General features: G+C 46.5%; 1 protein-coding gene across 6 annotated transcripts in view; it reads right to left on the bottom strand.

The window, feature by feature from the left end:
• The window catches only part of ccdc78 (coiled-coil domain containing 78), a 151,674-nt gene that overhangs the window by 25,275 nt on the left and 99,848 nt on the right, over positions 1-26,551 (bottom strand). For all 6 annotated transcript variants that reach the window (XM_038820820.1, XM_038820819.1, XM_038820823.1 and 3 more), the window contains 5 exons: positions 23,854-23,985; positions 21,080-21,166; positions 16,156-16,335; positions 9,247-9,420; positions 7,277-7,327 (listed from right to left, as the gene is read on the bottom strand). In XM_038820820.1, the coding sequence (XP_038676748.1) occupies positions 7,277-7,327; positions 9,247-9,420; positions 16,156-16,335; positions 21,080-21,166; positions 23,854-23,985 (624 nt within the window). The remainder of the gene's footprint in view (positions 1-7,276; positions 7,328-9,246; positions 9,421-16,155; positions 16,336-21,079; positions 21,167-23,853; positions 23,986-26,551) is intronic.

The raw sequence follows: 26,551 nt of genomic DNA, 5'->3' as shown, positions 1-26,551 counted from the left end.
ATGGAGCAATAAAATAAGAGAATTATTGTCCTTCAGGTCTCAAAAGCTAGTTCAAAGGGCACCACTAAGCATCAAAATGTATTAAAATGTTTTATTCTTTTTAAGTTACATCCTACATACTTTTCCCTTAACTTTGCCCAGCTCCCTCCACCCTGCCCCATGTTAGATAACTGTTGATTCCTGAGAGGCTGATCTGACTTTTCTTTGTGTGGCCAACTGAAGATGTACAGAATCCATAGAGCTGTTACGGCTCAGAAGGAGGCCATTTGGCCCATCGCGTGTCCCCCAGCTCTCCAAAAGAGCATCATGACTCAGTGCCGTTTTCCTACCTTTCCCCTGTACCCCTGCACATTCTTTCCATTCAAACAATCATCCAATGCCTTCATGAATGCCTCGACTGTACCTGCCTCAACCACACTTCCAGGCCGTGCATTCCAGTCCCCAACCACTCGCTGTGGGGGGGAACGTTTTTTCTCACTTCACATTTGCTTCTATTGCAAATCCCTTTAATTCTGGGCCCTCTCATCCTTGATCATTTTACCAGTTGCCTTCCAAAGCATCCCTTTTTTCTACTTCCAAGCAACTCAACTGAGACTTGTAAACCCATCATGTAGGTCATGTCTAAGATACTTCTGGATATATCTTTCTCCCGCAGTATAGAGAAGTCAGGTCATAGATCTCTCCAAGACCACAGATATTCCGTAAAAGCAAATTACTGCGGTTGCTGGAATCTGAAACGAAAGAGAAAATGCTGGAAAATCTCAGCAGGTCTGGCAGCATCTGTAGGGAGAGAAAAGAGCTAACGTTTCAAGTCCCGATGACCCTCTGTCAAAGCTAACAGACAGAGAAAGTGGGAAATATTTATACTGTGGAGTGAGAATGAAAGATGAGTCATAGCCACAGAAACCCAGGGAAACCGGGTGCTAATGGTCACAGATACCGAGGGGAAAGAGTGCTAATGGCAGTCCCCAGAGAGAACAAATGATGTGAAAGGTCAAACAGCAGGGAAACTAACATCAGAGGGTAAACTGTAGATGTGTGGGGAGGGGAAGGGGGAAGCAAAGAGGAGAAAGGGTAAGGAAAGGTGAATAAGATGGGGGGGGGCGGGTTTAAATATATATTAAGAAATGCAAGAAAGAAAGAAATGGTAAAAGACAGTTAAAATGAAATGGGTTGAAAACAAATGGGTCGAGGTGGGTTAGAGCTGATCACCTGAAGTTGTTGAATTCAATGTTCAGGCCAGAAGGCTGTGGCATGCCTAATTGGAAGATGAGATGTTCCTCCAGTTTGCATTGAGCTTCGCTGGAACATTGCAGCAGGCCAAGGACAGATATGTGGGCATGGGAGCAGGGTCTTTTGTTAAAATGGCAAGCAACGGGAAGGTCAGGGTCCTGAATGCGCACAGACCGAAGATGCTCAGCAAAGCGATCACCCAGTCTGCGTTTGGTCTCTCCGATATAGAGGAGACCACATTGGGAGCAGCGAATGCAATAGACCAAATTGGAAGAGATGCAAGTGAAACGCGGCTTAACCTGGAATGAGTGTTTTGGGCCTGGGATGTTAAGCATGGAAGGGGTAAAGGGGCAGGTGTTAAACCTTCTGCAATTGCATGGGAAGGTGCCATGGGTGATGGGAGAGGTACTGGGTATGGTGGACGAGTGGATTAGATTGTCTCGGAGGGAACGATCTCTGCGGAATGCTGACAGAGGGAGAGAAGGGAAGATGTGTTTGATGGTGGCATCACGCTGGAGTTGCCGAAAATGGCGGAGGATTATGCTTTGCATACGGAGGCTGGTGGGGTGAAATGTGAGAATGAGGGGGACTCTATCCTTGTTCTGGGAGGGAGGGGAGGGGGCAAAGGTAGTGGCGCGGGGGATGGATCGCACACTGTTGAGGGCCCTCTCAACAACTGTAGGTGGGAAATTACGGTTGAGGAAGAAGGAACATTTTCAAAGCACCATTTTGGGAAGTGGCATCATCGGAACAAATGCGACGGAGGCAAAGGAGTTGAGAGAAAGGGATGGAGTCCTCACAGGGTGTAGGGTGCGAAGAGCTGTAGTCCAGATAGCTGTGGGAGTCAGTGGGCTTGTAGTGGATATTAGTGGATAGCCTATTGCCGGAAATGGAGATAGAAAGATCAAGGAAGGGAAGGGAAGTGTCTGAGATGGACCAGGTGAAAGTGATGGAGGGGTGGAAACTGGAGGCGAAGTTGGTGAACTTTTCCAGGTCCGGACGAGAGCATGAAGCGGCACCAAAACAGTCATCAATGTATCGGTAAAGGAGTTGTGGGAGGGGACCTGGGTAGGCCTGGAACAAGCAACGTTCCACATACCCCATAAAAAGATAAGCGTAGCTCGGACCCATGTGGGTACCCATTGCTACACCTTTGATTTGGAGAAAGTGGGGTGTGTTAAAGGAGAGGTTGTTGAGAGATAGAACAAGTTCAGTCAGGTGGAGGAGAATGGTGGATAGCAATTGTCAGGCCATCCTGGTGTGGGATGGAGGTGTAGAGGGATTGCACATCCATGGGGAATAGAATGCGGTTCGGGCCCGCCAACTGGAAGCTGTCAATATGACGCAGGGCATCAGAGGAATCCCGGATGCAGGTGGGGAGGGAATGGACCAGAGGAGTGAGGATGGAGTCAAGATAAGAGGAAAAAGTTCGGTGGGGCAGGAGCATGCTGACACAATGGGTCAGTTGGTCCACTTGGTGGCAGAATGTTGGAGGCACATGAAAGGATCAGTGGAATGGGGGGAGGATTCTTGCCCAAAGAAGTGGGCATGGAGACGAAGGCGACGAAGGAAGAGTTCAACATCATCGAGGTGAGGACATAAGGGTACAAAGCTGAGACCTTTGCTGAGAACAGCACGCTCAGCCTCAGAGAGGAGAAGGTCGGAGGGTATGGTGAACATGTGACAAGGATTTGGGACTGGGAGAAATGGGGTATGAGGGATTGGGACTGGTGGAGCGCCTAGGATGGACAGTGGTGTTGATATTGGGAGAAATGGGGTATTAAAATACAGATGAAGCGTGAGAAGGTAAAATAAAATACTAATGTTTTGTGCTTAAACAAAGGAGATTACAATTGGATGAGAGAAGAACTAGCTAAGGTAGACTCGAAGCAAAGACTTTATGGTGGAACAGTTGAGGAACAGTGGAGAACCGTCCAAGCGATTTTTCAGTGCTCAACAAAGGTTCATACCAACAAAAAGGAAGGACGGTAGTAAGAGGGAAAATCGACCGTGGATATCTAAGGAAATAAGGGAGAGTATCAAATTCAAGGAAAAAGCATACAAAGTGGCAAAGATTAGTGGGAGACTGGGAAATCTTTAGGGGGCAACCGAAAGCTACTAAAAAAGCTATAAAGAAGAGTAAGATAGATTATGAGAGTAAACTTGCTCAGAATATAAAAACAGATAGTAATAGTTTCTACAAATCTATAAAACAAAAAAGAATGGCTAAGGTGAATATTGGTCCTTTAGAGGATGAGAAGGGAGTTTTAATAATAGGAGATGAGGAAATGGCTGAGGAACTGGACAGGTTTTTTGGGTCGGTCTTCATAGTGGAAGACACAAATAACATGCCAGTGACTGGTAGAAATGAGGCTATGACAGGTGAGGACCTTGAGAGGATTATTATCACTAAGGAGGTAGTGATGGGCAAGCTAATGGGGCTAAAGGTAGACAAGTCTCCTGGCCCTGATGGAATGCATCCCAGAGGGCTAAAAGAGATGGCTAGGGAAATTGCAGATGCACTAATGATGATTTACCAAAATTCACTAGACCTGGGGTGGTCCCGGTGGATTGGAAATTAGCAAACATGACATCACTGTTTAAAAAAGGAGGTAGGCAGAGAGCGGGTAATTATAGGCCAGTGAGCTTAATTTCAGTAGTAGGGAAGATGCAGGAATCTATCATCAAGGAAGAAATAGCAAGGCATCTGGATAGAAATTGTCCCATTGGGTAGACGCAGCATAAAGGGCAGGGCGTGCATAACTAATTTAGTGGAATTTTTTGAGGACATTACCAGTGCAGTAGATAACGGGGAACCAATGGATGTGGTATATCTGGATTTCCAGAAAGCCTTTGACAAGGTGCCACACAAAAGGTTGCTGCATAAGATAAAGATGCATGGCATTAAGGATAAAGTAGTAGCATGGATAGAGGATTGGTTAATTGATAGAAAGCAAAGAGTGGGGATTAATGGGTGTTTCTCTGGTTGGCAATCAGTAGCTAGTGGTGTCCCTCAGGGATCTGTGTTGGGCCCACAATTGTTCACAATTTACATAGATGATTTGGAGTTGGGGACCAAGGGCAATGTGTCCAAGTTTGCAGATGACACTAAGGTGAGTGGTAAAGCGAAAAGTGCAGAAGATACTGGAAGTCTGCAGAAGGATTTGGATAGGTTAAGTGAATGGGCTAGGGTCTGGCAGATGGAATACAATGTTGACAAATGTGAGGTTATCCATTTTGGTAGGAATAACAGCAAACGGGATTATTATTTAAATGATAAAATATTAAAGCATGCTGATGTGCAGAGAGATCTGGGTGTGCTAGTGCATGAGTCACAGAAAGTTGGTTTACAGGTGCAACAGGTGATTAAGAAGGCAAATGGAATTTTGTCCTTCATTGCTAGAGGGGTGGAGTTTAAGGCTAGGGAGGTTATGTTGCAATTGTATAAGGTGTTAGTGAGGCCACACCTGGAGTATTGTGTTCAGTTTTGGTCTCCTTACTTGAGAAAGGACGTACTGGCACTGGAGGGTGTGCAGAGGAGATTCACTAGGTTAATCCCAGAGCTGAAGGGGTTGGATTACGAGGAGAGGTTGAGTAGACTGGGACTGTACTTGTTGGAATTTAGAAGGATGAGGGGGGATCTTATAGAAACATATAAAATTATGAAGGGAATAGATAGGATAAATGCGGGCAGGTTGTTTCCACTGGCGGGTGAAAGCAGAACTAGCGGGCATAGCCTAAAAATAAGGGGAAGTAGATTTAGGACTGAGTTTAGGAGGAACTTCTTCACCCAAAGGGTTGTGAATTTATGGAATTCCTTGCCCAGTGAAGCAGTTGAGGCTCCTCCATTAAATGTTTTTAAGGTAAAGATAGATAGTTTTTTGAAGAATAAAGGGATTAAGGTTTATGGTGTTCGGGCCGGAAAGTGGAGCTGAGTCCACAAAAGATCAGCCATGATCTCATTGAATGGCGGAGCAGGCTCGAGGGGCAAGATGGCCTACTCCTGCTCCTAGTTCTTATGTTCTTATGTTCTTATGAGGGATTGGGATTGGTGGAGGGCCTGGGATGGGCAGTGGTGTTGATGAGTTGTTGAAGCTTGCGTTCCTTAACATCTGTAAGAAACAGGAGAAGTTCAGGTGTCGAATGATGCGAAGGATTAAATGAAACTAGGGACAGGGACAACTTTGAGAGAGAGAAAGACGGTGCTGCTGGAGAGACATGTCGAGCGTCTTCATGTGGCGCCGCATGGCACTGAGTGTGGCTTTCAGGATGCGGCGAGAGCTGCAGTTGGAAGAATGTTGTATATCCTGGAGGTTCCTGTAACCCTGGAGGTTACATGCAGGGTGGAATTTAAGTTGAAATCCCCGTGGGGTAAGTTGGAGATGGAGACAGTCACTGAGGAAGGAAATATGGTTGTGAAAGCGAGTCTTGGTAAATACCTTGTCCAACGCGAAGAGAGAAATGGAAAGTAGTGAAGGTGGATAGTGGGGGAGGGACATACGGAAACCTGGCGGAGAGAAGAGCAGTACTTCTTCAGGGTAGGCATTCCTGGAAGAGAGGGGGCAGTGAGTTAAACACTGGATAAAAGAAAATTACTGCGGATGCTGGTATCTGAAACAAAAAAGAAAATGCTGGAAAATCTCAGCAGGTCTGGCAGCATCTGTAGGGAGAGAAAAGAGCCAACGTTTCGAGTCCAATGACTCTTTGTCAAAGGTTTTTTTTTAATTATCAATTTAGAGTACCCAATTCATTTTTTATAATTAAGGGGCAAGTTAGTGTGGCCAATCCACCTAGTCTGCACATCTTTCAGGTAGTGGGGGTGAAACCCATGCAAACACGGGGAGAATGTGCAAACTCCACACAGACGGTGACCCAGAGCCAGGATTGAACCTGGGACCTCGGCGCTGTGAGGCAGCAGGGCTAACCCACTGCGCCGCCGTGCTGCCCCAACTCTTTGTCAAAGCTAACAGACAGAGAAAGTGGAAAATATTTATACTATGACCCCAGCTACTGACCCATGTACTAGGGGGAATAGTTTCTTCCTATCTTCCATAGCTATGTCTCTCATAATTTTGCACACCTTGATAAAAACCCCCTTGTGGTGAATGTATTCACCCAAGTATGAACTGTCTGTATAGTGCTGTGACCTATGACCTGGAAATGATAATACGGTCTACTTCCAGGTACTGTACTGGAACCCCGGTGGGCTCCGCCTCTGGCTCCGCCCTCCCCGGGGCCATATATAGACTGGCCACCTGTGGGTGCCACTCATTTTGTACAGCAGACACTGGCAGGCAAGTTCCTGGATAACAAAGCCTTATATTCACTCGTTCTCACAGTCTCGCAGTGAATTGACGGTATAACACCCCCCTCATGCTTCTCTGCTCTAAGTAAAGCCACCCCAGCCTAACTAGCCTCTCTTCATAGCTGAAACGCTCCAGCCCAGGCAACATCCTGGTGAATCTCCTCTGCACCCTTTCTAGTGCAATCACATCCTTTCCATAGTGTGGCGACGAGAACCACACACAGTACTCTACCTGTGGCCTAACGAACGTTTTATCAGCTCCGGCATAACGTCCCTGTTCTTATATTCTATGCCTTGGCTCCGATATGCCTTCATAACCACTCTATCTACCTTCCCTGCTACCTGCAGGGATCTATGTAATCCTATGGGAGTTGGAAGAGAACTATATGAAAATAAAAGTGTAATTGCCAAATTTTTTAAAAATTTGGAATAGCCAATTCATTTTCTTTCCAATTAAGGGGCAATTTAGCGTGGCCAATCCACCTATCCTGCACATCTTTTGGGTTGTGGGGGTGCGAAACCCACGCAAACACGGGGAGAATGTGCAAACTCCACACAGACAGTGACCCAGAGCCAGGATCAAACCTGGGACCTCGGCGCCGTGAGGCCGCAGCGCTAACCCACTGTGCCACCGTGCTGCCCTTAATTGCCACATTTTAAACAGCAATTCAAGCAAAATTGGGACAAATAAGAAGGAAAAATTATTTCACATTTCAATGCCTTTCAATTAACACTTACATTTCTCTCAAATGTGCCACGTTCAGATTCAGGAACAAACACCTCTTCAGGCTTGATGTAGCATAAACACAAATACAAAATGATTAATGTGACTACAAAATATATTTCTTAAAAGCCAACTGACTGGCCTTGAAGAATAACGCTGACATGTAGTTGGGGGAGATGGTGGTGAAGTGACAATGTCACTGGACTAGTAGATATCCAGCAGCCCAGGCTATTGTCCTAAGAGCAAGGGTTCAAATCCCAGCTTAGCAGCTGATGGAATTTAACCTCCATTGATGGAATGTGAAATTAAAAAGCCAATCGCAGTAACGGTGACCACTGATTGTCGATTGTTGTTAGAAAGCCATCCGGTTCACTAATGTCCTTTAGGGAAGGAAATCTTCCCACATCCCATCAAAGAATACACTTTTTTTTTAATTGCACAAACTCCCAAATGGTTCTGCAAGAATATTCCTGCCAAACCATATTTTTTTGCAATCCTGCCTGCTACTGTAGAGTTTCTGGCAATAATTGATCAGCATAGTGATCCAGTGGCGTAGTGGTAAAGTCACTGGACTAACAATCCAGAGGCCCAAGTTAAGGCCGTGAAGGTACGGGTTCAAATCTCATCATGGCTGCTTGTGGAATTTAAATTCAATTCATTTTTTAAAAAACTAGCATTGATTGCTAATCTCTCTCATGGTGACCGTGAAACTGAAATCCCAGCCGGTGCACTACAAATCTGCCGTCCTTACCTGGTCTGACCTACTGTGACACCAGACCCACAGCAACGGGATTGACGCTTAACTGCCCCTCTGAAACGGCTGAGCAAACCATTCAATTCAAGGGCAATTAGGGATGGGCAGCAAAATGTTGGCCTTGTCAGTGACACCCAGATCCCACGGAAGCAGACAGTAAAAACCAAAACCCTTCTTCCAGTAATTTTTATCAGGAGGGAAATACAGATCGTAGGCGAGTAGGCAGTCACCAAGCCACAACTCATACCCAACTCCTGGGCTTCACAGCTCCAGGGTCCCAGGTTCGATTCCCGGCTTGGGTCACTGCCTGTGTGGAGTTTGTACATTCTCCCCGCGTCTGCGTCAGCTTCGTCCCGAAAGACGGGCTGTCGGTAATTTGGACATTCTGAATTTTCCCTCTGTGTACCCAAACAGGTGCCGGAATGTGGCAACTAGGGGCTTTTCTCAGTAATGTCATTGCAGTGTTAATGTAAGCCTACTTATGACAATACAATCTACATTGTCCAAAGGTTGAGGCCCTAGGTAATTTTGAAAGACCTCAGGTCCTCCCTTTTAGGGAGGTTTGATACTGCTCTGGAGATAATGGCTACCCTTTCTTGGAACCCTTGCACATGTCTTCTCTGAGCCACATAAGACCCTCACCGTCAATCCCTGCGTGCTTCTATGACCACTTAATAATAATATAATAAACGCTTATTGTCACAAGTAGGCTTCAATGTAGTTACTGTGAAAAGCCCCTAGTCGCCACATTCCGGCGCCTGTTCGGGGAGGCCGGTACGGGAATTGAAACCGGGCTGCTGGCATTGTTCTGCATTACAAGTCAGCTGTTTAGCCCTTTACGTTGTTGCTCCTTAGGCAGCACCTTCCAAACCCACCACCGCTACCATCCAGAGGGAGAAGAGCAGCGATACCTGGGAACAGCACCACCTGGAGGTTCCCCTCCAAGCCATGAACCGTCCCGACTAGGAAATATATCGGCCGTTCCTTCACTGTCGCTGGGTCAAAATGCTGGAACTCCCTCCCTAACAGCACCTACCCCACATGGACAGCAGCGGTTCAAGGCGGCAGCTCAGCACCACCTACTCAGGGGCAATTAGGGATGGGCAATAAATGCTGGCCTCGTTGACGAAGCCCACACACCTTGAATGAATTTTGAAAAATGTGAGTCTTTGTAGATATGAGCAGCCCAGCGAATGAGATGTAATTGAGTAGTCAGGGTGGGGAGATTACCTTCATCTTCTGGCAGCTGAGCCGAGCAACAAGATCCTTCACTCTGTTCAACTCGGTCGTAGCTTCGTCATAAATGGCTCTGGATTTGGCATATTCGTCCTGTTTCCTGGTCAGCGAGTTCTTAGAATTGGCCAAATTTAAGAGCTCCAGGCTCAACTCATCGTTTTTCGCAACCTGCCACAAAATATACATGAAACAATCAGCAAAACTCACAGAAACATGGGGAGGGTCACACGTTAATACATCAACACGTGCTGCTTTAACTTGTGGTAAACCTTAACATGCACTTCACAGCAAAAGGTTTCAACTTTAATTGCCCAACTTTTGGATTCTTCTCATACTTAATTTTTATGACTTTTGAAGTTTATTTGATCTACTTTTGGACCTTTTAATATTTAAACATTTTTTAATTGGACCTTAATTGGTCCAGTGTTGTACCTTTCATCCTGTTTGATAATTAAATTATGTTAATTTGCCCTATTTCCGGGCTTTAAGCATTATCTATTTATATATAATATATATTAAGTAATATTTCAATAATATTTTTTAAACTCCTTTTCCTCCTGGTTAAATGTGTGAACAATGTGTTTGTTCCACATAAAAGGCCGCGTTTGTTTAGGGTTCCCGCCCATCCGAGCGAACTTCCCGCTAAAGGCGGCGCCGGACCCTCGGCCAGAGAGCCGACCTTGACCTGGGGCATGTGGTCGTCGCAGAAGCGGCGGAACCAGAAGTTGCACTCGCTTCGCCTCATCCTCTGGGTCACCCTGAACGGTCATCCGGTCAAAACTCGGCAAAACAAAAAACCCCGGCGTCAGTGAGGCGGGAAGCGCTGCCCTGAGTGGACAGCATCATGCAGAGCAGGGGGAGCACCCTGACCAAACAAGGACATTACTCAACAATGCCAGCAACATGGACACCAGCAGAAAACAATATTGCCTCAATATTTCACCTGCCTGGGATCTTACAGATGTGCATTTAAAAAATGTGATGAATCAATGGTGTGAAGGGAATCCACTAAATCCCTGCAGTGCAGAAGGAGGCTATTCGGCTCATCGAATCTACACCAAATCTCCGAAAAAGCACCCTAACCCCGAAAGAGCACCCTACCTAACCCCCCCCCCCCAACATCCTGTAAAGGGGCAGCACGGTAGCACAGTGGTTAGCACTGTTGCTTCACAGTGCCAGGGTCCCAGGTTCGATTCCCAGCTTGGATCCGCTGTCTGTGTGGAGTCTGCATGTTCTCCCCATGCGTGCGGGGGTTCCTCCGGTTTTGTCCAACAAGTCCCGAAAGATGTGCTTGTGAAGCGACTTGGACATTCTGAATTCTCCCTCAGTGTACCCAAACAGGGGCCGGAATGTGGCGACTAGGGGATTTTCACAGTAACTTAATCGCAGCGCTAATGTTAAACCTATTTGTGACACTAGTAAAGATTATTATTACCCCATTTAATCTGCGCATCTTTGGACAACTAGGGGCAATTTATCATGGCCAATCCGCCTAACCTGCATATCTTTGGGCTGTGGGAGGAAACCGGAGCACCCGGAGGAAACCCACGCAGACACGGGGAGACATGCAAACTCCACACAGCCAATCAAGGTTGGAATTGAACCTGGGTCCCTGGCGTTGCGAGGCGGCAGTGCTAACCACAGTGCCACACGTGATAAGTAAGGTGCTGCCCTACTCATCTGCTGTTGATTTCCTCCTCCACAGCTCTCTTTACTGTTCTAATGCTGCCCCAACCAGAGTCATCCTTCACCCTTCAAAAACCTGATCGAAATCTCTGCTGCCTGCATCGTAACTGGCACCAAATTCATTCGAACATAACACCGTGGTTCTCGGCACAGCAGCACGCCAATTTCTAAATCCTCGTTTTCAAATTCTCCCGTGGCCTTGACTCTCCCTATCTCTGTGACGCCCCTCCAGCCCGATAATCCTCCGAGATTGCTGCATCCTCTGATTCTCGCCTCCCCTCATTGAGCATCCCCCATTTTAAAAACTCCGACATTGGTGAGCACACCTTCACCAGCAGCCGAGGTCCAAAGCCTCTGGAATTGCCTCCTTTAGCCGATCCACCTCTTGGCCCCTCTCTCCTCCTTTAAGACACTCTTTGGGGCCCTTACATGGCCCGGTGTCAGATTTGATTTGATAATACTCCTGTGAAGCATTTTGGGTAATTTTAGTTGTTTAAAGGTCTGAGGTAGATACAAGTTGTGTGTATACGATCGTTCTCTCTGTTACATACACATGTACGTATACATATGTTAAATGGGTTTGCATATTGTATAAAATAAGAAGACATCAGATGATTTTAAAATTTGTGAATAAGTCACTTCTTGCTAAGGTACAAGGATCTGCATGTCCGATTTTCTGTGAAAACCACGCAAGCACAATTCTAACTCCAACATCTCTGATACTGATGAAGTCTCTGTCTACTACATGAATATTTCCCACTCTGGAACCTGCGTAGTTACTACTATCTGCCCTCAGCTCTCCTTTGAACCTGTTCACTCCTTGCTGACAGGTAACATTTCCGAGCCTGGGGTCCATTTGGTCACCTACATACTTTACCACAGCACAGTAGCACAATGGTTAGCACTGTTGCTTCACAGCTCCAGGATCCCAGGTTCAATTCCCGACGTAGGTCACTGTCTGTGCGGAGTTCTCCCTGTGCATGGGTTTCCTCCGGTTGCTCCGGTTTCCTTCCATATTCCAAAGATGTGCAGGTTAGGTGGATTGGCCATGCTAAATTGTCCTAAGTGTCCAAAAAGGTTAGGTGGGGTTACTGGGTAATGGGGATAGGATAGAGGTGTGGGCTTGGGTAGGGTACTCTTTCCAAGGGTCGGTGCAGACTTGATGAGCCAAATGGCCTCCTTCTGCAACTGAATGTTTCTAGGCACTCCCCAGGAAAGGAGAGTAAGAAATGGTTTATTTTCAGCACTAGGTTTCGGAAAAGTATGTACAAGCAGCAGCCCAAGTCCCAACCGGAACCATTCTGGAATACTGGCTCCTACCTGGGCCAGTTTTTATCATGTGGAATTAACGAGCCCGCTGAGGGCCTTTGCCACTCAGTGGGGGAGCACATACCCCATCAGGCTCCCCGGGAGACTAATCGGGTCGTCCCTGTGGCTCTCGTAAGGGTTGTAACAAAGTCCCACTTTTCTGAGCACACGTCTCCACAATTTGAGTAAAAATGGTCGAGCTTCTGCCTCCTGGTCAAGAGTGACATCAATAGATGTGTGGTAGCATTTTACACGGGACTTGTCAATACAATAGTTTTGAGGAGCACGGTGTCTTCATGGTTATGCTCCTCGACTAACAATCCTCAGGTCTGGATCCAGAGACATGAGCAGTAATGGTGATCATGAAACTACTGGATTTATTAAAACAAAACACATCTGGTTCACGAGCATCCTTTTGGGTAGGTAATCTGCCATCCTTACCCAATCTGGCCTATACGTGACTCCAGACCGATAGCAATGGGGTTGAGTCTTAACTGTTCTCTGGTAAACCACCTAGTTGTATACAAGAAGACAGCTCACTATCATCTGCTTGATGGCAATTAGACGGCAACACCCACATCCTGGCTAGAATTTTGTCGAGTTGACAGGGGCTCTTGCCAGTTCTGAGGGGAGGCCTGAAGGAATTTAGATGGCCAGTGGTAAACCTTACCCAATCAAGGTCCCCAATGGCTCGTCATTCTCATCAGTGCCAGTGAGAGCGGTGGCTGCTGGTGGTACTGCACCCTTCAGTGGCACAGGATCAATGAAAGATCCCAGGCCATGAGTGGAGGTGGGCGCAATGCTGGGCTACCAGTGACCGCCCTGCTCTAGCAGAGACCGTCGGCAAAATCCGACAATGGTTTGCCAGGCGACCAACTGATGCCGCGGGAGACTCATGTGGCCTCCATTTAAACCCCGAGCCACCACTGAATTGCAGTGGACTCGGTAATGAGCCTAATTAGTATACCACCACTGGAGGCTGGGAATTCTGCTTCATCTCTTTCCATCCTATGACTTAATCGGGACAGGCTTTTGCCACCTCCGGTGACTGACCGGGCCTGTCCCACAATTCAGTGGGCCCAGCCGCCATATTTCCCACTTTAACATAGAACATAGAACAGTACAGCACAGAACAGGCCCTTCGGCCCTCGATGTTGTGCCGAGCCATGATCACCCTACTCAAACCCACGTATCCACCCTATACCCGTAACCCAACAACCCCCCCCACCCCACCTTACTTTTTAGGTCACTACGGGCAATTTAGCATGGCCAATCCACCTAACCCGCACATCTTTGGACTGTTGGAGGAAACCGGAGCACCCGGAGGAAACCCACGCACACAGGGGGAGGACGTGCAGACTCCACACAGTGACCCAGCCGGGTATCGAACCTGGGACCCTGGAGCTGTGAAGCATTTATGCTAACCACCATGCTACCCTGCTGCCCGACTTTGACAGACTGCATTAAATCCAGGCCCCTATGAATGAAAATAAAAATTTAGGTGGCAGCCCAGGGTACAGACATGATGTTTTCTCACATATTAACACATGGCTATCCAGTTAATTAAACTGCAGTGCGCACAATTGCAAATTAAGAATGACAATTTCCACATCACAGAAATTGATGCAACGCACATCATCCGCTACAAATTAATTTAACAACTCTGTCGGTCTGCTATACACAGCATTCACGAGATAAACGGGTAGCACATAGCTGCGGGAAAGCTTCACAACTGTTTCTTTCTTTCTTTGAAATACTGCTTAAAATGAAAGATTGATAAAGATTAAATTGGATCTAAGATCAGCATGTTTTCTGGTAACTTCATCAACAGCTTAGTGGTTACCATTTATCAGTAACTAAACTGGGTCAGCCATATAAATACTGTGGCTTAAAGAGCAAGTCAGAGGATGGAAATCCTGCGCGAGTAATTCCTTTCCTGACTCCCCAAAGTCTGTCCACCACCTCGAAGGCACAAGTCAGGAGGGTGATGGAATGTTCTCCTCTTACCAGGATGAGTACAGCTCCAACAACACTCGTGAAACTGGACGCCACCTGAGGCAAAACAGCCCGCTTGACCCATGCACTATGTAACACCTTAAACATTCATTCCCTTCACCACCAATGCACAGTGCCAACAGTGTGGACCAGGTACAGGATGCACTTGAGCAGCTCGGCAAGGCTCCTCTAACAGCACCTTCCAAACTTGCAACCTCCACCACCTAGAAGCACAAGTGCAGCAGATTCATGGGAACATCGCCACCACGTTCAAGTTCCCCTCCAAGTCACTCACCGCCATCCTGGCTTTGAACTATATTGGCAGTTCCTTCACTGTCACAGGGTCGGGATTCCGGAACTCCCTCCTTAACAGATCTAAGGGTCAAGCTACCCCACGTGGACTGCAGTGGTTCAAAGGGAATTTCAAAGGGAAGTTCATTTCAAAGGCAATGGAGCATAAAAATAGGGAAGTCCTGCTAAAACTAGTTAGATCACACCTGGAGTACTGTGATTAGTGATTAGTGTCCTTATCTAAGGCAGTCCAGGGAAGGTTCACCAGGTTGATCCCGGGCATGGAGGGAGTTTCTTATGAGAGGTTCAATTGGTTGTTCCTATTCTCACTGGAGTTTAGGTGAATGAGAGGCGACCTTATTGAGATATATAGGATTGTCAGCGGGTTTCACAGGTTAGATGCTGAGAAGTTGTTTCCCCTTGTGGGAGAGTCAAGGATCAGAGGGCATAGTAAGACCATAAGACATAGGAGCAGAATTAGGCCACTCGGCCCATTGGATCTGCTCCGCCATTCAATCTTGGCTGATATTTTTCTCATCCCCATTCTCCTGCCTTCTCCCCATAACCCCTGATCCCCTTATTAATCAAGAACCTATCTATCTCTGTCTCAAAGACACTCAGTGATTTGGCCTCCACAGCCTTCTGCGGCAAAGAGTTCCACAGATTCACCACCCTCTGGCCGAAGAAATTCCTCCTCATCTCTGTTAGTCTGAGAAGTAATCTTTAATCTCAGAGTAAGGGGTCACCCTTTTGAAGCAGAGACGGTGAGGAATTTCCTCTCCAAGAGGCTAGTGAATCTGTGGAATTATTTACCGCAGAGGGCTGTGGAGGCTGGGTCACAAAGTATTTTCAAGGCTGAGATAGACAGATTGCTAATTAGTGAGGGAATCAAGGGGTGATGGGGATAAGGTGGGAAATTGGAGTTACGGATCATCAGGTCCGATCAGTCATGAGTGATGGAGCAGACTCGATGGGCCGAATGGCCCACTTCTGCTCCTACATCTTATGTTCATAGAATAGATTTCATAGAATGTACAGTGCAGAAGGAGGCCATTCGGCCCATCGAGTCTGCACCGGCTCTTGGAAAGAGCACCCTACCGAAGGTCAACACCTCCACTCTATCTCCATAACCCATTAACCCAGTAACCCCACCCAACACTAAGGGCAATTTTGGACACTAAGGGCAATTTATCATGGCCAATCCACCTAACCTGCACATCTTTGGACTGTGGGAGGAAACCGGAGCACCTGGAGGAAACCCACGCACACACGGGGAGGATGTGCAGACTCCGCACAGACAGAGACCCAAGCCGGAATCGAATCTGGGACCCTGGAGCTGTGAAGCGATTGTGCTATCCACAATGCTACCGTGCTCTTAAGAGGTTGGCTCGGCACCACCTTTGCAAGGGTAAGTAGGGATGGGCAATAGATGCCAGCCTCATGAGCAACACCCACATCCTAGGACCAAATGAAACAGCAATAATTCATTTAAAGAACATATTACTATGTTAACGAAAAGCTGCCCAACTTAGGTAAGTGTTTAAAGCAGGCACATTCAAGATTCCCAGAGGGACGTTTTATATGTTTGAACTCAAACGAACCTCTTGTTAATGCTGCACTTACCTCATTTTCATGCTGCTTACTCAGGGTCATATAATTCGTCTTCAGGACAATGTATTCGTCTGCCAACTCCTTACGACTTTTCTCCACCACCCTCAGACAATCCTTCGCTGTCCGATATTCATGCGTACATTTGTCCTTTTGTAATTCCAGCTCCACTATTCTGTTTTCTAGGAATAAAATCTTCAGAGAACGAAAACGTCAGCGTGATTGATACTGAACGGAAGCCGAGCACCTCCTCCGCGAACCGTTAATAATTATAATGGTCTAGTGTCGAATGCAATTCTCTTCCCACATCTAATGGTGCCCCGTGGCAGACTTTCATCTGTTTCCATAGCTAGTTATTCCTGGAACAGGTTGCTAGCCTTTTGCTAGATGCTTATACCCTGTGGGGCGCCAACCCATATCAAGTGTGGCTGACGAGGAGTCTCGCCCGCTCTTACCGTCAGCCATTGGCGTGCTGGAAGAATTTACAGGTTGACACACGGTTCTGACCCCCCCCACCCGCCTTCTTGGCTAACAAGTCCTGGTTTGGGACTCAAACCTTGTGTATCAGAGGCAGGGACACCACTTTCTGCACCACGATACAACATGGAGAATCTCCTTCTTTCCACAGACTGTAAGCAAGGACCTTGAAGAAGCTTTCAAAATCTTTTATGAGTCAGTGCAGAGGTATTCAAGGAAATTGGGCTTGAGTTTGTGAAGTTTACACTGTGCGTGTGTGTGAGTCAGATCTCTAAGTGACAAGGATCTGCTTCCTTTCAGAAAAAGGCTCACATTTCTATCGGGCCTTTTGCAACCTCAATGAGCCCCAAAGCACTGTATAGCCAATGGAATACTTTCAAAGTGTAGTCACTGTCTTGACCTGGCAGCCAATTGACTCACAGCAAGCTCCCACAGTGAGATAATGGAGGGTTAATATGTCATTAGTGAACTCATTAACCCGACGCTGCACAATCAATAGTGTGAAATCAATTCTCAAAGCTGAGAAAAAGGCTGTGAGCTTCCTGGGGTAGCACCTCTCTCCATTCTCCACACACCCATTCTAACTATGATTATTGCCGATAACTCTAAGGTGGTGATAATAATGAGACTCGATTATATTTTATCTCCCTTTTCATCTGGCCAGCCATGTTTCAATTCCTGAGCTCTGACTTTGATCACATTGAATATTTTTAGATGAAGAATTAAACAGGCCATTGAGTTCAGCCATTGGTTTGGCTTTGTGGGTTTTTTTCTCAGCCAGGTTCGATTCCCGGCTGGGTCACTGTCTGTGCGGAGTCTGCACATCCTCCCCGTGTGTGCGTGGGTTTCCTCCGGGTGCTCCGGTTTCCTCCCACAGTCCAAAGATGTGCGGGTTAGGTGGATTGGCCAGGCTAAATTGCCCTTAGTGTCCTAAAAAATAATAAGGTTAATGGGGGTTGTTGGGTTACTGGGATAGGTATACGTGGGCTTGAGTAGGGTGATCATTGCTCAGCACAACATCGAGGGCCGAAGGGCCTGTTCTGTGCTGTACTGTTCTAAAAAAAAAATAAGGCCGGGATTTTCAGCCCTGCAGATATTCCCACCTGAAGCAAAATCTGCTTCCTTTAAGAAAAGGGCTCACATTTCTATTGGGCCTTTTGCAACCTCAATAAACCCCAAAGCACTGTATTGGTTCAAATTTTCGACCCTGCCGCAGGTGGGACCGAAAAATCTTGACCTGCTGTTTAACTACAAGTGGCATCACAGCTGAGCCCAAAACTGTGCTTTGAACTTGATTAATTAAAAACCCTTACTTCCGGTATTCCAAGATTTAGAGTTTTCTTTTCTCTCTTTTCCATCTCACTACTTCAGTTAAGTCAACGTTGGCTCTTATCGATTTCTTTAATGCAATCTACACATTAACACTGGATAAAAGCAAATTACTGCGGATGCTGGAATCTGAAACGATTTTCCCTTCACATTAACACCATCCTCCTCAACAACCCTGGTTAGTTATGCCTCAGCGAATCTTCAACATGGTCACCCCCTGTTGCCCACTTCTTGATGAAAATGTTTTTGGAAGTATTGCAGAGAGTTTCTAGAAAATATATCGATATCTATCCGATGCAGTAGTGACCACTTCCTAATGCAGCAGCAACAGATTGCTATCGGTAATCCCGTTTGCTTTTGTGGTTTTTATTGCTTTCGTTTGGTCACTTATTTGTCTGTTTAAAATGATCTTATCTGATTGACTCTTCCTTCCTTTCATTTGCCTGAGCACATCCCCAAGTCTTCCTGTTACTTTGTATTATATGTATTAAAACCATCAGATTGGAAAAGACAGCTCGTCCATCAAACCTGTCCTGTACTGTCACATCATGGATATCTGCCCCTCTTCACCCAGCTCCTCCCCCAGACCTGGCTAGCACAGCAGCTCGCCTTACTATCTATCTTGGTATCATCAGCAAATGTAGATACATTATTCCGTCTCATTTAATCTGAGTCATTAATATGCGTTGTAAGTAGCAGAGGCCCCCGGACCTGTCCTTTCCGCACTCACTATTTACTGTGTGCCAACTTGAAAAAGTGCCGGTTATGACCACTTTCTGTTTTGTATCCATTAACCAATCCTCTATCCGTGCCAATATATTTCCCCCAACTCCGTGAGCCCTTTTTTAGCCTGTTAGCCTTTTGTGCAGCCCCATTCGATATCCAGACGTACCACACTTACTGGTTTCCATTTATCATAGAATCTATAGTGCAGAAGGAGGCCATTCGGCCCATCGAGTCTGCACCGGCTCTTGGAAAGAGCACCCTACCCAAGGTCAACACCTCCACCCTATCCCCATAACCCAACAACCCCACCCAACACTAAGGGCAATTTTGGACGCTAAGGGCAATTTATTATAGCCAATCCACCTAACGTGCACATCTTTGGACTGTGGGAGGAAACCGGAGCACCCGGAGGAAACCCACGCACACACAGGGAGGATGTGCAGACTCCGCACAGACAGTGACCCAAGCCGGAATCGAACCTGAGACCCTGGAGCTGTGAAGCGTTTGTGCTATCCACAATGCTACCGTGCTGCCCTACTATTGTCTACCCTACTATTTACAAAAAGGCAAATAAATTTGTCAAATAGGATTTCCCTTCAGCAAAAACATGTTAACGAGTTCTAATCCATCTCCGTTTTTCTAACTGTATTGTGAGACTTCCTTCATAACAGATTCCAGCATTTGCCCAACAGCTGATGTTAGGCCCATTGTTCACCTTTTTCTCTCTCTCCCTCCTTTCTTGTTTATTTCTGGTCTGGAACTTGTGCCTTCTATTTGTTCAATGCCTCCACCACTTCCTCACACCCCGTGATAAGTCGTCTTGTCTCTGCTTCTAAGGGACAATTGTCTATTTTAGCTACTCGCTTCCTTTTTATATTCTGACAAAAACTTACGATTTTTTTAATATTCCTGGTTGGTTTATCTCATATCAGCTTTTTTGTCTTTTAACACATTTTCGATGGCCTTTGCTGTTTCTAAATATTCCCAATCCTCAGATTGGGACTGTTTTTGCAGCATTTTAAGCCTCTTTTTTTAATTTTACACTATTTTTTTAATAATCTTTATTGTCTCAAGTAGGCTTACATTAACACTGCAATGAAGTTACTGTGAAAAGCCCCTAGTCGCCACATTCCGGCACCGCTTCGGGTACACGGAGGGAAAATTTTAGAATGTCCAAATTCCTTAACAGCACATCTTTCGGGACTTGTGGGAGGAAACCAGAGCAAACCCACGCAGACACGGGGAGAACTTGCAGACTCCGCACACACAATGACCCGAGCCGGGAATCGAACCTGGGTCACTGACGCTGTGAAGCACAGTGCTAACCACTGTGCTGCCCCAGTTACTATCCTTAAGTTCCTGGGTGAGCCACAGATGAGTCCTTCTTGCTGAGTTTGAACCTGCTTCCACAAAACTCTGGCAGCTCATTCTCGGTCCTAATCACTCTTTTCATGAAAAAAAACTTTCCCTCATCCCACCATTGGTTTTTTTAGCCAATCACTTCAAATCGCTGTTCTCTGATTATGAATCCTTCCACCAATGGGAACAGTTTCTTCCTAGCTACTCAGTCCAGACTCTTCAGGATTATAAATCAATTCAAGTCACCCCTCAATCGTCTCAGAAGATCAGCCCCAGCTCTCTGATCTATCCTCAGAACTGAAGTCCCCCATCCCGGGAACCATTTTTGGAAATCTGGTGTACAAAACATTTGGTTCCTTCCTAAAGCCGGACCAATGGGCCACTAGGGATGGGCAATAAATGCTGGCTTCACCAGTGACGTCCACATCCCATACATTAATTTATTTTGAATGTTTGAGAAAAGGTCATAGAATCATCAGAGAATCCCTACAGTGCAGAAGGGGGCCATTTGGGCCCATCGAGTCTGCACTGACCCTCCGAAAGAGCACTCTACCCATTTTTATTCCCCCATCCACCCCGCCTTATCCCTGTAACCCTGGAACCTAAACTGCACTAACCTGGACACTAAGGAACAATTTAGGATGGCCATTCCATCTAAGCTGCATATAGAATCATAGAATCCCTACAGGACAGAAGGAGGCCATTCGGCCCATCGAGTCTGCACCTGGACTGTGGGAGGAAACCGGAGCACCCGGAAAAAACCCACGGAGACACGGGGAGAAAGTGCAAACACCACACAGTCACCCAAGGCCGGAATTGAACCCAAGTCCTTGGGGCTGTGAGGCAGCAGTGTTAACCGCTGTGCCAACCTCATAACTTGCTTCTTTTATACTCTATGCTGCTATTTATAAAATTCAGGGTTTATTAAGTAATACGCTTACTATGTAATATGATTCAGCAATGCAGTCACAAACAGTTTACATTTTTATCATGATGCAGCAATAATTAGAACTGTTAAAACAACAGTCACACAGCTTGTGTTAAATACCTTACTCTTCAGCTCAAAGTTCTCCGCCTCATATTGTTCTCGGATCTTATTGGTCTGAATTTGCAAATCAATCAGGTCCTTGGAAATCTAAAATATATAACAGCATTCTCTGAGGATGAATCAACCAATTAGTCTGAAGGTGGCAGGACACCATCATTTTTAAAAAATGCATCTTGAATTTGGGACAAAATTGAGTTTGCTTGAAGAAACGGCAATGCAATGATTGCCCTGGAGATTCTGCTGACTGCCCAGCTCAGACAGAGGGAGCATTGATGCGCAATCAATGGACACGGAAACGAAGGAGTAGTCCGAATCGAAGGTTTAATCTACAAGAAGTGTGCCCAGCAGCAGGAGTACAGAAATGACTTGGCTGCTGGGGCACACGGGTTCTTATACCCTGCCTCGTAGGCGGAGCTACCTTCCTCGCAACCAATGAGAATACAGAGAACACAACACTTGGGCCAATGGGCAGCGAGCCTTCTGCACCAATGGCAGCTCACACTCCCAGGTACCATAATACCACTAGTCATACTACCACAAGCATGAAGGGCCATGCTCAGTGTCTTGAGCAGTGTTAAGGTTGGGAAGCATTGGGGACATACAACTTGTTTTTTTAAATTTCTTTATGGAATGTTGGTGTCGCTGGCTAGACCAGCATTTGTTGCCCATCCTTAATTGCCCTTGCAAAGCAGGTGGTGAGCCGCCTTCTTGAACCGCTGCAGTCCATGTGGTGTAGGTACACCCACAGTGCTGTTAAGGAGGGAGTTCCTACATTTTGACCCACTGATAGTGAGGGAACGGCGATATGTTTCCAAGAAAGGATGGTGAGTGGCTTTGGGGGGGGAAACTTCCAAATGGTGGCGTTCCCAGGTATCTGCTGTCCTTGTCATTCTAGATGTAAGAGGTTGTGTGTTTTGAAGGTGCTGTCGAGGGTGGGCTTGGAAGTAAGGAAGGAGTAATGGGAGGGCTTACTGTACGTGTAAGGGTTTGAATGTAAGGGAAGGAATGGTGTTGGTGAGTGGTATGAGCAGACAGAAGGGTGACGAGGTTCTTACAAGTAGAAAGAGAAGTGTTGTAGGTTGTCTGTGATTGTGTGTGCTGAAAGATGTGATAGTGGGGAGGGAGCTATTGGTGAGCGGAATGGAGAGGAACTTGCAGGTGGTCGTGCCCCTATGTGTCTGCTGCCTTTATCCTTCTGTGTGGTAAAGGCCGTAGGTTTGGAAGGTGCTGTCTAAGGAGTCTTGGTGAGATCCTGCAGTATATCCTGGAGATGGTGCTGCCTGCTGACACTGTGCGTTGATGGTGGAGCGAGAGAATGTTCAAGGGGGTGGAAGGGATGCCAAGTAAGCGAGCTACTTTGTCCTGGGTGGTGTTGAACATCTTGATAGCTAATGGAGTTGCATTCATCTAGGCAAGTGGAGGGTATTCCATCACACCCACTTTGGGATGTGCAGTGGGGCTGTGGGCTGGGCTGGGGTGGGCTGTTGGGGGGGGGGGGGGGGGGGGCAGTTAGAGCTCATTCAAGATTTCTCCACTTCATTACATTGAAATGACACCTGCCATGAAGTCCTTGTGTGTGTGCACATTGATTTAAACAGGTTTGGGTTTGCCCATGATAATACCCAAAGTTGACCTTGGGGGCGATATCGGACCTAAATATTGGTAATCTCCCAGCCATTAACATCTTCTAAATACCCGATTAACATCCGGAACTGCCGGACACACATGGTGAGGCCCGAGGCCCAAGTCAGGATGAGCATTGGGAGTTTGGCTTCGACCACATAGAGTTAAATGTCAGGCCTGAACATAGGCCCCAAACCAATTGGCATCCAGCTGCGCATGGATACTCGAAAAACCTGTCTCTTCAGGCTATTTCTATGTAAATTGACCTTTCCTATCACCTTGCCCTATCGAGCAGCCTTTCCAGAAACCCCCAAATGAGAAAAAAAGGCAATAGGGATCTAAATAAAGAGTTTCTTCAGGCTAGATTTCAGCCTGAGACGTAAACATTCCAACAAAAGAATTCCCCAAATCATTCACGCCCATTTTTAAAAAACGTTTATGCCCCTTTAATTCCCAAACGCAGGGATTAGACATGCTGGATGTACTTTAAATGTTTCTTTATTTCCTCCTCTGTAATATTGCCTGACTTCGCCCCAGCTCAGCTCAGTTGTGCTGAACCCCCGTTGAAACTTGACTGTTCCAATACACTCCTCTCACATTCTATCCTCTGTAAACTTGATCCCATCCACAACTCTGCTGCCCGTGTCTTAATTCACGCCAAGCCCCGTCCCCCTATCGCCACTGACGTACAGTGGCTTCCTTCAAGCAACATCTTGATTCTAAAATCTCTTCTCGGTCCATGGTCTCACCCTTCCCTAACTCTGTAATCTCCTCCTGCTCCCTGGGCCTGGAGTCACATTGGGTCAGGCCAGGTAAGAATGGCCTTTTCCTACAGGATATTAATGAGCCAGAAGGGTTTTTACAACAATTGATTACTGTCATGGTCACCATTACTGAGACTATCCCTAAATACCATGTTTATTAATTGATTTCAACTTCCACCAGCTGCCGTGGTGGGGTTTGAACCCACGTCCCCAGGGCACTAGCCTGGGCCTCTGGATTACTAATCCAGTGACATTACCAATACACCCCCGTCTCCCCGTGGCACTCCTCAAAACCTACCCCTTTGACGAGGCTTTTAGTCCCCATTATGTGGCATTTCATTGTGTTCGAGACACTCCGCAAATTTAAGTTGTTGTGCCGTATCTCACCTTTAACTTTTCTTCCTCACTGAACACCAGTTTAGAGGAGAGATCAGTCTTCGATCCAGCCATCTGTCCCATCTTTCCCTGAAGATCTCCCAGTTTAGTGTACAGACGCTCATTCCTATCCCGCAACTGCACCTATAGGAAATGGCGTGCATATCAAACCGTGATGGTGAACATCGTAAAGTACTGATAGTCATCCTGTCAATGGCTTAAAATGCATAAGAGCGCACTGTGATGAACCTGAAAACTAGTCTATGCCATCTACAGGCAAATGATTGTTTCTCAATTCCGGCCTTTTGGGTTTGTTAAAGCCGTGAGGTAGTCATTTCGATCAGTTCCCAAATATTGGGACCCTCGGTACAAAATGTCACCTTGCTGGCTGTCAGGATTGAAAGTTATTCCAACAAAGGATTAATGATTTTGCTTAAGAGTTGGCTTAAACGCCTGAAAAATAACAAATCTTTAATGGCTGACGCAGACAGCAGTTTGATCTCTGAGCTCAGAGAAAAAGGGATGAGTGGGGTGGGCTCCAATCTGGGTTAGATAGATTGTCCTAGGTTAATCATAGAATTTTGGACACTAAGGGCAATTTTTCATGGCCAATCCACCCAACCTGCACATCTTTGGACTGTGGGAGGAAACCGGAGTACCCGGAGGAAACCCACGCACACACGGGGAGGATGTGCAGACTCCACACAGACAGTGACCCAAGTCGAAATCGAACTTGGGACCCTGGAGCTGTGAAGCAATTGTGCTATCCACAATGCTACCGTGCTGCCCTTAAGAAGAAGTTAATCTACACTCCATTATTCTACCCTAATCCATGTACCTATCCAATAGCCGCTTGAAGGTCCCTAACGTTTCCGACTCAACTACTTCCACAGGCAGTGCATTCCATGCCCCCACTACTCTCTGGGTAAAGAACCTACCTCTGACATCCCCTCTATATCTTCCACCATTTATCTTAAATTTATGTCCCCTTGTAATGGTGTGTTCCACCCGGGGAAAAAGTCTCTGACTGTCTACTCTATCTATTCCCCTGATCATCTTATAAACCTCTATCAAGTCGCCCCTCATCCTTCTCCGTTCTAATGAGAAAAGGCCTAGCACCCTCAACCTTTCCTCGTATGACCTACTCTCCATTCCAGGCAACATCCTGGTAAATCTCCTTTGCACCCTTTCCAAAGCTTCCACATCCTTTCTAAAATGAGGCGACCAGAACGGCACACAGTACTCCAAATGTGGCCTGACCAAGGTTTTGTACAGCTGCATCATCACCTCACGGCTCTTAAATTCAATCCCTCTGCTAATGAACGCTAGCACACCAGAGGCCTTCTTCACAACTCTATCCACTTGAGTGGCAATTTTCAAAGATCTATGAACATAGACCCCAAGATCTCTCTGCTCCTCCACATTGCCAAGAGCCCTACCGTTAACCCTGTATTCCGCATTCATATTTGTCCTTCCAAAATGGACAACCTCACACTTGTCAGGGTTAAACTCCATCTGCCACTTCTCAGCCCAGCTCTGCATCCTATCTATGTCTCTTTGAAGCCGACAACAGCCCTCCTCACTATCCACAACTCCACCAATCTTTGTATCATCTGTAAATTTACTGATCCACCCTTCAACTCCCTCATCCAAGTCGTTAATGAAACTCACAAACAGCAGAGGACCCAGAACTGATCCCTGTGGTATGCCACTGATAACTGGGCTCCAGGCTGAATATTTGCCATCCACCACCACTCTCTGTCTTCTATCGGTTAGCCAGTTTGTTATCCAACTGGCCAAATTTCCCACTATCCCATGCCTCCTTACTTTCTGCAGAAGCCTACAATGGGGAACCTTATCAAATGCCTTACTAAAATCCATGTACACTACATCCACTGCTTTACCTTCATCCACATGCTTGGTCACCTCCTCAAAGAAGTCAATAAGACTTGTAAGGCAAGATCTACCCCTCACAAATCCGTGCTGACTATCCCTAATCAAGCAGTGTCTTTCCAGATACTCAGAAATCCTATCCCTCAGTACCCTTTCCATTACTTTGCCTACCACCGAAGTAAGACTAACTGGCCTGTAATTCCCAGGGTTATCCCTATTCCCTTTTTTGAACAGGGGCACGACATTCGCCACTCTCCAATCCTCTGGTACCACCCCTGTTGACAGCGAGGACGAAAAGATCATTGCCAACGGCTCTGCAATTTCATTTCTTGCTTCCCACAGAATCCTTGGATATATCCTGTCAGGCCCGGGTGACTTGTCTATCCTCAAGTTTTTCAAAATGCGCAACACATCTTCCTTCCTGACAAGTATCTCCTCGAGCTTATGAGTCTGTTTCACACTGTCCTCTCCAACAATATGGCCCCTCTCGTTTGTAAATACTGAAGAAAAATACTTGTTCAAGACCTCTCCTATCTCTTCAGACTCAATACACAATCTCCCACTACTGTCCTTGATCGGACCTACCCTCGCTCTAGTCATTCTCATATTTCTCACATATGTGTAAAAGGCCTTGGGGTTTTCCTTGATCCTACCTGCCAAAGATTTTTCATGCCCTCTCTTAGCTCTCCTAATCCCTTTCTTCAGTTCCCTCCTGGCTATCTTGTATCCCTCCAGCGCCCTGTCTGAACCTTGTTTCTTCAGCCTGACATAAGTCTCCTTCTTCCTCTTAACAAGACATTCAACCTCTCTTGTCAAC

This window comes from Scyliorhinus canicula, chromosome 15 (assembly GCF_902713615.1).
Source record: "Scyliorhinus canicula chromosome 15, sScyCan1.1, whole genome shotgun sequence".
Classification (NCBI taxonomy): Eukaryota; Metazoa; Chordata; class Chondrichthyes; order Carcharhiniformes; family Scyliorhinidae; genus Scyliorhinus; species Scyliorhinus canicula.
This window is presented reverse-complemented; position numbering and strand designations above follow the sequence as displayed.